General features: G+C 40.2%; 1 protein-coding gene across 10 annotated transcripts in view; it reads left to right on the top strand.

Annotated features, from left to right (window-relative positions):
- The window catches only part of ABI1 (abl interactor 1), a 77365-nt gene that overhangs the window by 56083 nt on the left and 3282 nt on the right, over positions 1 to 18000 (top strand). The window contains exons 4-10 of one of the 10 annotated variants that reach the window (XM_068171974.1): positions 2987 to 3001; positions 3718 to 3818; positions 6958 to 7098; positions 8833 to 8933; positions 9856 to 9930; positions 11531 to 11707; positions 14547 to 14633. In XM_068171974.1, coding sequence (XP_068028075.1) covers positions 2987 to 3001; positions 3718 to 3818; positions 6958 to 7098; positions 8833 to 8933; positions 9856 to 9930; positions 11531 to 11707; positions 14547 to 14633 — 697 coding nt within the window. The remainder of the gene's footprint in view (positions 1 to 2986; positions 3002 to 3717; positions 3819 to 6957; positions 7099 to 8832; positions 8934 to 9855; positions 9931 to 11530; positions 11708 to 14546; positions 14634 to 18000) is intronic. The other 9 variants (XM_068171983.1, XM_068171993.1, XM_068172002.1 and 6 more) reach the window with 9 other exon arrangements.

The raw sequence follows: 18000 nt of genomic DNA, 5'->3' as shown, positions 1-18000 counted from the left end.
TTTATGCAGGACAGCCACATGCTTGCTGGGTTTTCCCTGGAAAGGCAAGATTGTTTTGCTTGCTTCTTTAAAACATGATCTGCTATATCATTGCAAGAAACCCCAACCAATGCTGCTGCCTACCATATTTCCTTCCTGGGAACATCCTGGTCTATCTAGTTCTCACCCTCAGCATCACAAGCATCCCCAGCAAGCCTACAGACTGTTTGTTCTGATGTCTGCCATCCAGGATGCTGGTATTGGGTTGAGAAATGTCTCGTGTATGTGCAGTAATACAAGTAGCAGGAGGAAAAGGGAATCATGCTCCTCACAGCTTCTGCTGGAGTTCTCAGGGATGCTCTTCATTTGACTAAGCTTTTTTCATTTTACACCTCCTGTCTCTTATTTTATACCCTCTCAGAACAGTCTCTTCCCTCTTCAAGCTGTGAACCGTATGCATGTTACCACTTCTCATGCCCTGCATTTCCCTCCTTCCTGGCTCTGACCTTCCTGGTACTGATCAGGCCCTTGGTGATGGTCATGTTCTCCCAGCAGGCTGGCTGGCCTAGAGGCATTTGTAGAGAGATGTCTGCATATTCATTAAGCACTTACCTGCAACTCCTTTAGGTTTTCTGCTGCCTTTTCTCACCTTCTTCTTCAAATCACACTGAGTCTAGACCCTGCTGCATAAACTGTTCCCGATTCCAGGCAGATTTTTTTATTGCTTAGAAAGCATCACATTTGGTTTTCAGACCAAGAAATGCAGCATTGTTGACCTCAGAAGCTCAGTCAATAAGTAAAAAAAAAGTCTCCTCCTAATTAATTAGCTTGTTAACCATGATTAAATAGCCATATGGTTCATCTTGCTTTGGTTCATTTGATTTCCTCCCTTACTTAGGTATTTTGGATCAGGAGTTGCTTTCCTATGTGAATCCCAGTTCCTTTTGTGTTCTGGCCTTCTGTTTTCCTGCCTATATGACTCTTGTTTATATTGACAACAACAGAGATGACAACTACAGACCTTTTTACATATAGAAAGGAGTATGACAGCAGTTTCTAATTCTACTGAACAATCAAGAATGTATCTGTCTGTATATTGTTTAACTGGTAGCAAAAGACATGAAGCTCACCTGATGTAGTCTCTCCTAGAGACAGGAATAGAGGTCAAGAGCTGTTGGACTTCAGGTAAATGTTTAGTGTACTTAGCAGTAGAAAGGTTTGAAATAAGATGAAGTGAATCATTGCTACATGTTGATATTCATACTGTCACTGCAGTGGAGGCAGAATGTAACAGGGATTAGGAGTGGGATGGAAGTAACTCACCATAAATGCTGAGTGACACTGCATAAGGGAAGGAAGGGAAGGAAGCTTTTTGGTTTTATATTTTTGAGGCAGGCATATTTTGTAGCAGCAGCTAGATAAGAAACCAGGCCACGCTTCCTTTTAAGCCTTCAAAAAGTTTTTAGCTGTGTCTGCTGGGGAAGGACAGAACCAAGAGTTTCATTTTTTTGGCCTCCTTTAACAAATTCCTTGTATTATGCCATTGCTGTTGGCAGCTGGTGAAGTGAGGGGAAGGGTCACACATTCCTGTGAGAAGAGAAAGCAAATTTCATTACTAAAGGCCTGTTTTAAAAATACACTACTTGGGAGAGTACTCTGGCATCTTGGGAACTGAATCTGCATGTTTATCCATGAAATAAGTATGTGGGGACAGAGGTGGTTTAAATGACTGTCAGCTCTGCTGATGAACTTCTGTTCAGGCTGGGAGTAAATGGGTTGACCTCTAAATTTACTCACCAGTGCTAAACTTTTTAATCCGAATTTTGAAACAGGATTTATGTTCCTGTTCTTAAGGGCAGTGGCTTTCAACCTCATTTGATTGGTAAACCAAACTTTTTCAGCTGTAAGCCAGCTGTTTTTCATTGGTTTTGCAGACCCTGTCAGAAGTCTCAAATGCATGTTTGCTCTATTGCATATTTTAATTACTTTTTTTTACTGAGTTCATGGATGCCTTTAAACTAATCTGTGTTTCCTGGAGGAGGAGGAGGAGAAGATGCAAACTCACAGTTTGAAATGCTCTGCCTTAGAAGGCTTTTTCTGGAAGTAACAGTTTAATTCCAAACAAAAAAAAGCATTGGGATTGTTTTGGTTTGGGAATTTGTATTTGTGGTTTTTTTTAATTGGTGAAATTAACCCTTTCAAAAATATGAGTGCCTGTCCCACTCTCCCGTGATGCCCTTGCTTCCCCCAAAAGTGAGAGAACTTGGCTTGAATTTATTTAAAATGTTACATTTTCCTCATGAGGCTGAATTTTGATATTTTTTTCCTCTGCAATCATGAAGGCTGTGAAAATGATACAGTGGAGTCATATAATAACTTGATTCTAAGAGCTAAAATTTCAGAATAACAATCATTCTATCCCTGCCAAAACAGTTTTGAGCAGCCAGCATTGTGCTGGCTTGAATCAGATTTCAATCAATAAACCAGAGGTGAAAGGCGCTGCTGCTCATCCTGTTTAAAAATTCCCTTTTCTTTATTTATCATTCAATGCAGCAGCTAGGATTTCTTGAAAACATACAAAGGTTAAGTGTAAAAGCAACAGGCCTGTCAATTCTCTGTGTATTGCTGAAACTGTGGTTTTTGTGAATGAATTCTTAAGTTCATATTGTCATTGAAATAGCACTGATTTGGTTTTGGACTTGAATGGTCAGCAGAGGGCTTTTCAACCCTTTACTGCCCATGAGGAACCTGGCAGACATACCTGGCAAAGCTTAGCTAAACTTAATTTTGACACTAGTGCTTTTCCTGTGTTCACTTTGTCAGGCACCGAATTTTCAATAACTGGCACAGCAGAATCTCTCTTAGTGTAGTGGGATGAGCTAATTATCAGTAGACACAAATTATTTCTTTAAAATGTGATTATAATTTAGTTTAACCTGTCATATCAGTTGTGATGGATCTGCCATTAATTTCTACCTTTTTCCCCCCTTTTTTTGCCAACGTTAAGTGGCTAAAAGCCAAGGTAAGAAGTGTTATTTCTCCTTTGACCCACAGTGCCTCATGTGACTGATAGTAGAGGCTGCAGAGCCATTAAAACTGAAAACTAGCGCTCTCTTACACTCTCTTCTGCTTTCCATAGGATATGTAGATTAAACATGCTATACTTTTTTTTTCATTTACAGCGTGTCAATATATCTGTGATACATTGACATCTGCATTTATACATAGATATAATAATTTCTCTAACACATATAGTGCTTTGCTCTGAATTCAGTAGATGCCTTGATTCCCTTCACTTACATTTTTTGCAGGAGACTTCCCAGACAACCTGAATGACTCTGCTAGTCAGATAGCAGGGGCAGATTGAGAAATCCTGGGCCATGCTGGCTGTATTTTACAGTCAGTGTTAAAGTTTGATTTAAATTACTAACATCGAAATTGCAATGAATACAAATGTGAATTCTCTTTAAGGAAAAAAATTATAGAAGACATTTGTGCATGAACTTGTCAGTTGCCTACCTTTCTGATGTCTGTTGTTAATTAATAGTGAAAATAACATTAAGCTTGTGTTTAGACTCTTTGTATTTACTGGTGTCTGTCTCGTGTGTAGCTGAAAACTTACTGTTTGACAGCTGTCTGGGAATTCTCACTTCATATTCTTACACTTTAAAAAAAAAAAGCTGTCAGTAATAGAGCTGCTCTGTTATAAAAATAAAATCATGTTTTCCCTTATTTCAGCATGGAAATAACCAGCCTGCAAGAACTGGCACCTTGTCAAGAACAAATCCGCCTACACAAAAACCACCAAGTCCTCCCATGTCAGGCCGGGGAACTCTGGGGTAAGAGTGGACTGGCTGGTCCTTCGTGTGTGAGAGAAATTTTTAATTGTGCCAATGTTGGTGTTTCTTAAATTCATGGATAGATGGCAATTCTGGTTGCCTTTAGCAAAAAAAAAAAAAAAATCACAATATACTTTTCTGTGTGAATTCCTTCAGCTGCATTGACTCTAGTTTTCAGGATGACTGCAAGAATTTTTTTCACAGGGAAGGATTTAATATGGATATGGGTAAATGAGGAGGCAGTTGTTATTCCTGACTTTTGGGAAGAAATCCTTAGTGACAGAAACAAATCTTAAAGTTTTAAGTTCAGTGGGGTAAAGACTTTACAAGTAAAGTTCTTGTCTACTCATTTCTTAATATTAGAAGGGCTATGAAGTGGCTGTTTATGCTGTAGTTGTTGCATCAGCTAAGCAAGATTTATGGCATTGTGAATACAGTGGCAACATCGATTCTTGCTGGCTTGTGCATTTTCATTTTTATACTTAAATGAGGAAGGATTTTGCTATTCCCAAGTCCCACTGTGAGCAGAGTTCCCTGCATCTATTTTGCTGCTGTGGACCTGTGGGGAGTGAAATCTTCTTATCTTGGTGTGCCAGCAAGTAGTTGTTGCTAGAGACCAAAACATTAATACTTGAGAAGCTCAATGCACGTGCCATATGGTTTTGCCTGTCCAACATCTTCCAAAAGGCATCCTAAATGACTTTCTACTTGTTTGTCACACTCAGCCTTTTCCTTATACTGTGGGTGACTGAGGCACTATAAAACTGGCTGGCATGGTTGTGGTGGCTTCAGGTATGTTGTCTCAGAGAGGCGGGAAGCTGGAAAAATGAGGAGTACTGAGATGGAGCAGAGTGGAGATCAGGAGCAATGGTCAAGGAAAATTAGAAGCAGCAACTCCTTTTGTTGAGGACTTAGCGATTTTTAATCCTATTTGATGCTTGGTGGTAGCATTTGCTGCATATTCCACAGAGAAATTAACCTAGAGGTTTCCTCAGCATGTTTTCTGAAAATTCCAATTGCTCAAGGGCATGAAATCAGTATTTCAATTGTGTCTCTTATCCCAGCTGAGAGAGTTGTTTATCAGCCCTGGGAACCTGGGTAGCACTTTCATCTCCTCTTGGACGTTTGCTAGTGAAACAGAAGCGATGTACTGGTGAGCTGCCTCTCTCAGTACCCCCTCTGAACAAGCCAGAGCTGTTTGGTTGCCTTGGCTGATGCCTGATAAGGATTAATCAGCTGAATGTCATTTCCAGATGAGTTTGACAAGCGGCAGCAGTTGGCTGAGGGGGAGGAATAATGTGGGTTTGTAAGAGAGATTTCTATCTGCCCTTCTTGTTCAGGAAGTACAGTTCTTGTCTTGAGCAGCCGTGTTCTGCCAAAGCATGAAATATCACAGGCATGATTTACCCTAATTTATGCAGAAAAAAAATCACTAGAAACCACAAGGATGCTACTCTTCTCCCTTTGATCCAGAAAACAGAGAGAAGTATGTAAAACCAGAATAAGCTTAGTGTGTAACATCGGCCCATAAGTAGGTGCTGCCTGTTGTGCAGCTTGTCCCTCCAGGGCAGGACTATCTAAAGGGAGTCCTGCATGGAAATGAGCAGAGTGAAAAGTGAAAGGGGCTGAAGTAAGCAGTGGTCTCTTCACAGGACCAGAGAGAGATTGGGGAATCATTGGGTGCTCTGGTTTGGAGTACCATGGAAGATTAAGTGAATTGCTGGCACTGGATGTGGTGGGAGTAGTTGAAATCATTCCTTGAAGGTTCTGGAGCAGAGCAAGGCTCTGGGCTCCCTGTAGCTCTCCCTGGTGGCAAGGGCTCCCAGCATCACCCTGAAACATTGGGGGGACAGTGAGGTGCGGAGCTCTGAGCAATCTTCCATCTATAATAATTCTTTGTCTTCCATCTATAACAATGTATTATTAAAACCTCTTAAAGAAAAAAGCAGAAATACTGTAACTGTTACCAGATACTGTGGTGTTTGTAAATTAGCTTGTCTATGAAGAACTCTAGATGATTTTAATATGCAGGGTATCACCACCTATAGATCTGCCAAAAGGGATCAGTTGTCGAAAAAAGAAATTTTGTATTCTGGTTTTAAGCAATAGAGATCTAAAGACTACCACATAAAAACGATAAGCAGGGAAGACTGTTAATGAAATAACCTTGAAAAGTAAGTTTAGTACTGTTGCTTTTCATACTGTAGAGAGAAAGTCAGTAAGTTTCTTAAAATACCAGGAAGCTGTATAACTTAGCAACTCGGTTATAGCCAGTAGTTGAACAAATTATTAAATGCCAATAGTTCAGTATTTTTGGTTTTGCTTTGCTCTGGTGCATTGCCAAATTCTGTGTTTTGCAATGGATCTGTCAGTTACTGCTGAGAACTGAAGAGCTCTGCGATTCAGTGCAATAAATGCGCTGTTCTTATGGCAGTAATGGGTCTGGTAAATACACCTTGAAAGATCAGTGTTGTATTTCTGACTTGATGCAGCCTGCTCAGTTGGAGTTCTCTGGGCTTCGCTTTCTTGGGCCACAAAATGGAGACAATGAAGCTCATCTATGAGGCGCTTTCAGATCTGCTTATGTGAGATGAGGTTGCTTGATTACTGTGTGAAGCAGTAGTTCCTGAGAGAAGCACTGGTGATTGCAAATGTCACTTGTTCTGTGAATCTTGATTCAGCCTTGCTGATGTCTTAATGAGATGAATACCTTTAGCCAAGAATAATTTTGGAAAGGATTCTGATGGGAAGGGAAGGGGGGGAGGGAAGAAGAGATTGGTACAATGGAAATTTGTTATGTGCTGACAGGTAACCCAGAGTGTTATGCAGATGTAGCTATTGTATGTTAGGTTTGCTCAAATAATGTATTTTGGATGGTTAATTTAGTTTAGGCTTTTTTGACCAGTTTATCTGCTGTGGGCCAACTTGTATGGATCTGTCTATGGAAGAGTACTTTGGGCTGTTGACTGTGACCTGTCTACCCTGCCCGTTGGAATTTTAATATACTGCAGTGTGGGTCACTGCAGTGATCTTTCATGAAAAATTTAGAAAACAAATGGATTTACAACTTCACTTATTTATCCTTTTAATCTTCTGTTTCTTTATCTTTCTGTCTTCAAATCTTTTTTTCCTTGACCAGACGAAATACTCCTTACAAAACCCTGGAGCCAGTCAAACCTCCAACAGTCCCGAATGATTACATGACCAGCCCTGCCAGGCTGGGCAGTCAACACAGTCCAGGCAGGACAGCTTCCTTGAACCAGAGACCACGGACACACAGGTAGGCTGTTTTCCCACAGTAACTCTCTCCTGCCTGGCAAGCCAATGCATACTAAAGTCACAGAAAATCCTTGAAGCTTTGTACCTCGGCTTTTTGTTAAAAGGCAAAAAGGTGAGTTATTCTACCACTGCATCCACAGAGCTTTTTTTTGCTGACTTTCCTAACACGAAAAAGTGCATTCATATTCAATATTTTGACTGTAGCTTTTTAAAACTTGTTATTTTCTTCTTGAATTGCAAGGCTAAATGCTTCTCTGAATCTCTTGAGTGAGTTCATTTTTTTTTTCAATTTGATTTTTATCACAGGCTTCAAATTGCAGGGGAAAAACAGATGAAAGAATTCAATGTAGTTAAAAGGTTAGCTCGTATTTTAGAGAGCTTCTTTCTTAATATTTTTCTTATTTTAAAAACTCCCAGTACACAGTTAAACATGATAGGTCACTAACAGGGACGGAGAGAGTGTTTTAGACACAGTTGGTGATATGAAATACTGTCAGACTTAAATAACTTCTAAATGTTGCTGCATGAGGATCTCGTTAGTCTGTTTAGCTGGCGACTGTGAATGCTCCTTACTCTTATCTCACAAGATCCTTCTTTTATGTAGGCTGCAGTTAGAAATTCAGCTGCAACCATGGTGACAAGATCAAGGTCTTCAGCAGACAGAACACTAATTTTGAAGGAATTATCTTGGCTTCCATTTCAGATCATCGATTTTCTTTTTTTGTAATGTTATTTTCTAAAGAGATATATTTGAATGATTTGCACTTGACTCTTGACTGATTTATAGCTATCCAGGAGTGGTAAATAAACTAGAACTTCACTGATTACTCTTGAATAAATGGATGAATTAAAGTGAAGTTTTGGCTTCAAAATATCTTATGTGCTTAGTTTCCTTTACATTATCAATTTAATGCATATAAATTCAAGAGTTAAACTAAGGAGTGCTCTTAGATAAGAATAAGGATAGATTCTACCTGAATTTTGATTCTTTATCATTTCCCTCTAAGAAAATAAATGTTACAGTCTCTGAAGGCATGACTAGAAATGTTATCCAATAGTTTACTATGTTTTGCATTGCTGGCCTCTGATTTGCATATCATATAACATTAGTTAGACAGATTTTGAGCTGGCTGTAGTGTTAGCTTTCAGACCATCTTAGAAACAAACTTGCATATAAAAGGTGTGTGCATGGTTAGTGGGGAGTGTTAGATACACAGAAAATTAAGCACACCATACCCCACACCCTACCCCAGGTGGTTTATCATGTCCATTCTCAGTTGAAAACTTAGCAATCTAAACTTCTGCTCTGAGTAGAGGAAATGTTCCTTCAGCTGACAGCATAATTAATCCTAAATAGTTATTTAAGAGTTTAGCCATGAAGTCTTCCAGCCCCAGCATACTACTTTCAATTATTATAAGGCCCCTGAACTAGTCCTGCAGTTATTCCATTGCCTAGAACTTGCATGGTTGATTACTTTTTTATTTCTTGAAGCATTTAATTGCGCTTTTTATTAATAGTGATGTTTATCAGCTTAGCTAATTCCATTTATTAGGAATGTAATGCATCCAGACTTGATTATCTGTATGCAATTGTAGGTAAAGACAGAGGCATTTAATAGGGAGTTTTTCAACAGTCTGTAATTGAGTTAGGCTAGAAGAGCTCACACAAGAAGCTTGACTGTTGATATGCTTTTGTAGCAGATGCTGTGCTAATACTTGTGTTTTTCTTCTGTAGTGGCAGTAGTGGAGGGAGTGGCAGTCGAGAGAACAGTGGAAGCAGCAGTATTGGCATTCCCATTGCCGTGCCTACGCCTTCACCGCCAACCATCGGGCCAGGTATGTGGGACTCCTGCCCTGCTGACTTCAGGCTGCTTGCTACTTCTTGTGTTTGCAGAGGGACTTGGGCTAAACATGATGGCATAGAAACTGTCCTGAAGTACAGTCCTACTCAGGAAATCACTCATGAGTGCTGAGTGATGTCTGAAGCTTTAATTCTTTACCAAAAGTTGTTGCAGGACAGTCAGTTACTGAATAACATATGGTTAAAATACCTTTGCTGGTCCATGTTTTTACAAGACAAGCAAGGGTGTGTACAAGGGGATTAAAAGACAAATGTATCCTTTTAAAGCTTAACTGTAATTTTTAATGTGTCTACAATTTGGCATTTCCGGATGCCCTGAGAGCAGCAGCAACTATGTATATGTTTAATGGGAAATATTGGCTTCTGAAATACTCTGCTAACTTTGCCATTTGTAGGGAAAGAAACATGAGGGATCTCTCAGTGTTGGAGGCACAATCCCTTATGTTTAAGAATGATGAATGCTGAGATTGAGTAGGGTCCTACTTTACTATTATTATCTTAGTAATAAACCAGCCCAGTCACTTAGCTCATAAGACATAAGAAAATAGTGGAGTTTTGGTGTAATGTAATTTTGCTATTGCAGAGATTTCTCTGTTTCTTGGATGACAAGTCTTCACTTCCTTATATACATGTAGGCTTTCCTTTTCCAGGACCTTTTCTGGTTCTGCAGTGGTATAAATAGGCATGAAATCTTACTATCATCTGGCATCCCATAAAAGTCAATGAGAATAAAGATTGGCGTGTACAGAACCCTGGGTAGGATCAGGGTCTGAATTTGTATTAGTTAACTGAAGTTGAATTTTCATATTTGTTTGGGAAGCCTATTAAGTGCCTGTACTTTCTTTTTTTTAACTTTTAATAATATGGCCTAATTAGGAATATAAACTATTTTATTAGCACACATTTCTGTTCCTCCTGGAGCCCCGCCAGCACCACCACTGCCTCCACCTCTCCCGATGGGCAGTCTGATAGGTGAGACTTGTCAATGCTGAAGTGATTGCAGACATGCTGCATAATCAATAATCACCTCTTCCTAATGAACTCAGTGAGGGCGTTTTTTCTTCTGTAGTGGGACCTACGTGATTTTATTCCAAAAATCAGTTCTGGGATTTTTTTGGGGTTTTTTTTCAACAAATCTAATCTCCACTAATTTCCTGTGGTTAAAGCCTCTGAAGCTAAATGCACTAGGTATGGAGAAAAGGCTGCTAGTTGCTTGAAATTTGCTCCCAATTAAGCTAAGATCCAATTAATTTGATCTATAAGATCTCCGAATCTGCTTGAATATTGGTATTAGGCTGTGTAACTCCTGCAGCAGAAGCTAAGTCACAGCAGTTGCACTCTAGCTTAGAAATGGTCATTTATGTGTAGAGTGATGTGTGTGTTCTGTTCTGTGGGCATAAAGTGACTGGAAAGCACAAGTGTCTATCACAGTAGCTTGGCTTTGATTCCATAATGCTGCAGGCAGGTGTCAAACTGGAAGACTTGAGGATATGAGCTAGCAGCTCTTGAGAAATTGCTTCAAGCATTACATATGGCTGTTAGGGTGCGATCTAAAAGTAGTACTTTTCAAAATAGGAAAAAATACTCCACCCTTTCCTGTCACAGGCTGATGACAAGAATAATTGATTGAATTATGAAACTAGCTTTGGAGGCTCTGACCCACATAACCCTTTGCACTCTCCCTTACTGAAATGTTAAATCAAAGAGACTTTGGATAGCATTACAGGACTGCAAATGTCTGTCTGCTTGCTGCTTGTGTCTTATATAATTATATGATATATGTATATAAAAGCACAAAACATTTTATTGCAAACTAGTTTTTGCCTTTAAGAATTGCATTAATTCATGTGACTACAATATGGGAGATTCATTAGTTCGCAAGGTGTGATTTTCAGTCTGTCAGAGGTTAATCTGAAGGAACTTAAACTTTTTTGTTAACCTTGAAGTTTGTGCAGCCAGTAGGTGGAAGGTAAATATGGGTGTTTATCATAAAGAATGAATGACATCTTTGTCAGCTGGAATTGGTGATTCTGATTTGTTAGTACAAATTCCATCAATATAAAAGCACAACCAGCAAATATGATTGATAAATGTACCAAGTGTCTGAAGCTCACGACATTTGTTTCACTGTTTTGTTAGTGTTGTTTTATATTAGATTGGAGGCATGTTCAGCTTTGCAATTGAAATAATTTGTTTTGAGCAGAATGTGGAAATGTTTTTTGTGTGCTTTTTAATAAAGGGTATTATTGCATGTAGTATAATTGAGATACACTTAAGAGTTGGAAGAATTGGATTCAATTTTCCAGTCCAATCCAGTCTTTCAAAGTACTCTCAGCATTTTTCAATGCCCTTTATATGAGTCTTGGTTTATGTTCTGTGTGTTTTTTCTCATTATTGATTGTAATGGGGATGTTTGTTTTTTCTGTTAATCGCCTGTTACTGATCTTAAAATTATTGGAGAACTGTAATCAAGTATTTTCCACGTTCTGGACTTTTTCTGTTTTCTGCATTCTATCCAAAGTGATGCTCTGCTTAAGTCTTTTCCTTGGTTCCTCTGGCTAATGCTTTTCAGCTGCTCCTGGTTCAGCTCCTGGTTCCCAGTATGGCACAATGACCAGGCAAATCTCACGACACAACTCTACCACTTCTTCAGCATCTTCTGGTGGATACAGACGGAATCCTTCTGTGACTGCCCCATTCTCTGCTCAACCTCATGTTAATGGCGGGCCTCTTTATTCTCAAAATTCAAGTAAGCTGCTGAGCTCTGAAATCACAAACTGTTTTGAGCAAAATGATTGTAAAAGCATGCATGGCATTTTAATTCATTTATGAAAAGTATCAATGAGATTACTACTTTCTTTCCTGAAATAGAAGGAAAAACAAACAAGAAAAACCATATTGGAATGGCACAGTGATTGCACTATATGCAATTATACTGTTTTTCCCCCGACTTGTTTGCTGTTACTCATGACAAGAAATTATTAGGATTGCCTGTCTAATTACAGGCACATTATACTTGGCATTTCAAGTGTGCTTGGAGAACATAAACTAAACCCAGTTTTTTTTTGTGGGAGACCTAATGTGCTTGTAGTACACCCCTCCCCCCCACTATTTGGATAGTGGCAAAAGAATTCTATCTGAGCACAATGCTCATGTTCCTGTCACACAGTTCCTCCCTGTCTCTGTGTCTTTCTTAAATCCTTTCCTGATTCCAAGTTTCTCCTTTGTTCTTATCTTTAGGCTTGACTGTTAAAGAGCTCAGTCTCTCTCTTTTAGCAGACAACTTCTCTGTGCTTTCACACTAGTAGGAGTACAGAAGGAGATAAATGAAGGAAGGGATGGATGCCATGGGCAACTGAGCAGGTTTTACTCAGCAGCCTCTTGCCTTCCTACCCCAGAAGGGCAAACAAGGTTCATTGCAGAAAGATCTGCAAAATAAAGATCATGGCTGCTGGTAGGAAGCTCTATCAGGAAACTTCTTCCTTGCCGTTTCCATACATTTTGATCAAGTACACATTGAGGAATGGTAGTTGTATTTTTTTTTTCTTGGTAGTTTTCAGAATGCCAAGTCTTTAAACTTCAGAGGAATATTTCTTTTGAAAAGAAACGTTGATGTCTGGGTTCAAGATCTCTGTAGACCAGTGTTTGCTGTTGTATTCTTACTCTTAAGAAAAGAATGCTTTTAAAATACTTGAGACACTGAAGTGAAGAGTTTTCTGAGTAGTTTAGAAGTATTACATTTGTCAGAAAGCATTTTTATATGCAGACACAATATCTATCTCTTCTTTTTTTCCAAACCTGATTTTCCTCCTACTCTTGCTCACCCATACTAGCATTTCACTTTCCTCCACATTCTTATTCCTCCAAATTAATTCACCATAACAACAGAAACTCCCTCCTGCTTGAACAGTTGTGTTCCATTAAATAAATAGGATTTTACTTCTGGGAATAGTTCAGTTGTCTTAAATGCTGTGCACACCACTGTTTCTGAATGTTTACATTTGTCCAAAGCAATTTTTTGCTCAAATGCAGGTGCTGTTTCTTAATCTAGCCTCTCTGGTGTTTTCAAAATACTGATGGTCAGCATTTTTTAAACAGTATTTTGATGGGTGTGTTTTGCTGCTTGAAACTGTTTTCCTCTGTTTCTGTAACTGGTGATTATTTTTTTAGTGCTACTGTCTTGACATTAAACCCAGGTCCCATGTTTCCGTAAGATTTTACTTTTCATGCTAACAAATGCTCTGGTTTTTCTTAGATGTTTATTTCAATTTTGTGAGACACTGTTTGTTCTCCCACTTTTATTGATCATTTATCCCATACAGTTTATTTGATTATTGGTTTTGTAATGAACTAAATGCTTCATGTTAATTCATCAAACATTAATCTTAGTTAAAGCTTTATTTAAAACTGTTGCTTTACTTGGAAGAACAGAACCTCTTTCAAATTTGGTTCCAACTGGATTATTACCCTGCTGAATTCCCACCTTCACAGGAATTTCGCTGCTCCAGTGCAAGAGAAATTCCACTGAGAAGGGACACTGTATAAACAAATGAGTTGATGTTTTGTTGAGTTTCTGGGTGGGGTTTTGTTTTATGCATTTCATTCCCTGCATTTCAGGGGGAGATGTCCTGCCAGAGCTGACAGTTTGAGTGGCTTGCCCTACTGCTCCCATTCCTCTTCCCTACCTGTGCAGGGAAGAGTTGAACATCGGGGCTGTCAGCCCAGTGTCTCTGAGCACGGTGTGGTCACATGTCTCATTACTCACCAGACCTGCACATAGTTCACAGAAGATGAGCTTGCAAGGGCTTCCTGAGGAGCTCTGCACACTCCTGTAGCCGCTCGGAGCTGTTGAAGCCTTTGCCAGCCTTTTAGGTTGCTGGGTGTCCTCTCACCACAGAAGGCTTAGTACAGCTCCACTCTGCTCTAGACCCATGTATTTTTCTCTTCCAGCAAGCAACAAGGTCCCTTTTTTGAGAAAAAACAAAAATGCAGTAAGCTAGCTAACTGTCCCTGTCCCAGCAGAGCACAGTGGTGGGAAGTGCTCTCTGTGAGAATTGGTGCTGGAACATTGTGCCCCTTGCAGAAGTTGTCTTTGCTCTGTGTCAGTGCTGCTTTGCACTTGATGCAGTGCTCCCCTTTGATTTTAGAGAAGGAGTCCAGAATCCTGCAAAACATCACCTCTACTTCTAGTAGCTCACTTTGGAAAGATAACTGCTACACTGAGTAATCCTTGTTTAGCAGCAAGACAAAAGCTCAATTTTATGTGCTCCCCAGGTGAAGCACACAAAATGTGTGACAGAGCAAGAACCTTCACACGCACCCTGTGAGCTTCCAGACACGCAGCCTGCGCTCGGCTGTTACCTGGCTGAACACGGGCATGTTTTGCTTTTGATCCTCCATTGGCTAACCACGAATTCAGCTTTGTTGGAAACACAAGCTTGAAGAAGGTTCTTGTGTGTGTGTGTTCTTGTTGTTCTATACATACTTTGTTTTGTGGTCCTCGTTACTGACGGCTGCTTTTGTTTGTTCCCTTTTTTTTTTCCTTTGTCCATTTGACTTTCCCGATATGGTGTGTGTGTTGCTACCAGTTTCTATTGCTCCACCCCCTCCCCCTATGCCTCAGTTGACTCCACAGATACCTCTCACAGGCTTCGTGGCCAGGGTGCAGGAAAACAGTAAGTTTGGACAAGCTGAGCTGTTAAAGGGTAGAGCCTACTCTCTTCTATCATGCATGGCTGGCAAGTCAGACTCTATTTTGTTTCCTTTTCCAGAAGCTAATACCATCTTGCATTCTAGTGTCAATATGCTATTGGAGCTGAAGGGCACACTCTTCAATATTGCATAACACGTGCATGATTATTACTGACCCGTTAAAGTTCTAAACTGCAAATTTATTACAGAAGTACAGTGTGAAATGTGGCATATGTTTGGTGTGAATATAAAATCGTCTTTTAATTGAAAATACTAATTTCATGTTGAATCACCCTGCCTTTTTCACTAGGGATAATTGATTAGTTTTTATTAGAAAGGCTTATGTAGACTGTCAGAACGTGTAATGTGTAACCATTCATTCCAATACTGTAGCATTTTTCAGCAAACTGTACAGTCAGTTGAGAACGTGCAGTCTTGAGATCTGATGCATTACAAAGGAGCTTGTAAAGCATCTCTCCTCTCGGCAGCCTTTCATTCTCCATTTCTTTCTGTTCTCCTATTTCCCTGCTGAGCTTCTTGCAGCATAGCTCTGCTTGTTAGGTTTGTGAGAGGTGCTCTCTACCTGTGCTGTGTTTATACTGGTGACTGTGCTTTTACTGTTACTGCTTGATTCCTTTCAGGTGAGTGTTACTGTCTCAAGTGCTAGTGCAGATGTAAAGTCATGTTCCTGATCTGGAGATATCCTTTTCAGTTGGAGTTTGTTGCAGTTCTGTAAACAGCAGACTAAATGTGATGTAGATAGAGTATGAAGTAAATAAAAATGTTTTTAAGGTGCTTGGGAACCATTTTGAGATTTGCTAGGATCTCAGGGCCCATTACTACACAGTTGGCTATATAGCTGCAGCATCCATTTAGGAACCTCAGGTCTGAGTAGTGCTGCTCTTCTGTTTCCCATAAGAGCTTTTAAGTAGTCATGTTCTGAGTATTCCCCGTGAGATCAGAGACATCTCTCTGGTTCTCTTTCAAAAAGAATGTATTTTGGAGCTGTGCTAGGTAAACAGTAAGAATCATGTTGATGTAGAATAGTGTGCCACAAAATTGTGCTGAAAACCTTTCCATAATACTAAGTGTAGAGGTAAACCTGCAAAAGATGAAGGTTACAGAATGTCTTCACTTGCAGATAAACTTGAGAAAATTGACACCTGCTTCTGAATTGTTCTGAGTATTGTTCTCCTGGAGATAGCACGGCCCTTGGGAGAGTGGAGGTGAAAGGGACAGACTGACTTGTGCGTGCAACAGCAGAATGCAAGCTGACTTGTGGATGAGATTGCAGCAAAACAGCTGAAGCTTGAAATCGGTTCATAGGAATTGCTCTTTATTTTATTTTATTTCTTTTAATAGTCCCTTGGGTTGGAAAGTTATATAATGAGTATGGCTTGGAGCTGCTGCTGCTGCCCCATTCCAGAGGCAGGGGTGCGTGTGGCAGCCTGTGCATACGCTCAGCAAAACTGGCTGTAGAGGCTGTTGTTGAGTTTTGGCATTGTGTGCTAGACTTTCATTGGCCTCATTTTCTCAAGAAGTCTCTGGTGTTAGGGAGACGTGAGTAGACTTGTCTTTTCCTTATCATAGAGATCTGCAGGTTTGGAAAGCAACATCCTCTGCTTGTGGTCTTCTTTCAGAGGACAAGGACATAGAGGGCTTAGGAACTATGCATTGCTGCTTCTTTTTTTCCTGTGTCCAAACTGTGAGCATCTCCTCCAGAGAGGTTTTCCAGTGTGTCTGGTGCTCAGGGACAGCTGATTAGGTTGCTGTACTCTCACACCCAGTCCTTTCACAAGGAGTCTGGTGGTCTCCATTTAAAGAGCAACAATGGGAATGCATACAAGAGAAGATATCAGTTTGGAGCTATATAAATACTCACCCCTTTACCGTTTCTCATTTAGAGTGGCTTTTTGCATGCTTTATTTCCCTCCCCTAGGAGAAGTGATGCTGTCCTAGAGTGTGGCTCAGTTTAGAACAAGGAAAAGTCTAGATTAAAGTCCAAGAAGCAAGGGGATACTTCAGTGGAGTGGCACTTGTCTAATTTTCTATTCCATTATCTCCCTTTCTTTAAATGCAAAGTTGAATTGTTTTAAATGTTTCCCATAAAGCTTGCAGTTCCTGCACTGCATCTCAGTTAGAGTATGTCTTGGTGCTTTCACACTTGCATTTCCTGCTCTCTTTCCTTCTTTTCAAATATGCAGCTTCATTGTTGAATAAATCTAATTTTTTTTTTTTTGCATTTTAAAATTTTTTAACTATTTTCTAAGGTAAGCATTTCTCAAGATCTCAAATGATTGTTGTTTCAACTCTGTTTTTTTTTCCCTGGCTGCAGACAGAAACCAAGGGGAGAAATACATTTATGGAAGATGTGCTAAACTGCAGCACAAAACCAGTCCATTCATAAACGGTGTTGTCATGTGTCTGTGGTGGATTAATGAAGCCTGTCTGTGAGTGCTATTCAGTAACGGGCAGGACGTAGCATTCACTCCGCCAAAGACTTTGTTAGTCTGTCTCCAAGTGACATAAATGGGCTTCTGTGTGGGAGAGGAATCACTAATACAGTGGCAGCCAGGCTTATTGATGGAGAGAGCTGTGGGGTGTTCAGCTCAGCTGGTCAAGTTGAAGAGCAGCTGGTCTTGCAGGTGAAGAATTGGCTCTTCAAGGGAAGGGAGTGGGCTGGATGCCTGGGCTGAGGCAGCCCCTGCCCCAGCAGCTCCTGCCCCCTTTTGCCCCTGGCAGCAGGTGCCAGACCTGTCCCAGTGCAGCCAGTCTGACCCAGACAGGACATGGGAGCTGTGCCCAAGTCCCTCGTCAGGGGCATGGGGCTGAAGAGCAAAGTCACCACTAGAGTAGTGACCAGCCAAAAGTAAAAAGCGTTCAAGCAAACAAAACCCCTATGTCTAATCTCCAGTGCCATTGTAACTATCAGCAGTTCAAACTTCATTCAGTGCAGTGTTGTTCTATCTCTGTTGCTTGGCTTTCTTTTCAAAATTTGTGTGCTGGAGCTGCACATTCTGGGGCCTGATGCCTTTTTCCATCAAACCCTGCCTAGAGCAGTGGTTTTCAGCCTATGTTTTCAGTATGCAGAATCCCAGATCTCTTGAAAATGAATCTGTGTTGCTATGTAACCAAACTGATGCCAGTAACAGTAGCTTCCTTTCAGTAACTTCAGTCCATGTGTAGTGGACCACATCTCACTAGGAATAGGACAAAGTGACTTGATGTCCTGCAATTGAGCATGCCATCTCTCTATTTCACTGCCAGCTGCTGTCAACATTACTGGAAACTAACTTAATGAACTGATTTAAAAAGTGATTTGTACCATAATGCCTTTCTCTTTTTCCCTTT

This window comes from Anomalospiza imberbis, chromosome 1, assembly GCF_031753505.1.
Source record: "Anomalospiza imberbis isolate Cuckoo-Finch-1a 21T00152 chromosome 1, ASM3175350v1, whole genome shotgun sequence".
Classification (NCBI taxonomy): Eukaryota; Metazoa; Chordata; class Aves; order Passeriformes; family Viduidae; genus Anomalospiza; species Anomalospiza imberbis.
The sequence above is the reverse complement of the archived record's forward strand: the minus strand, read 5'-3'. Positions and strand labels throughout refer to the sequence as shown.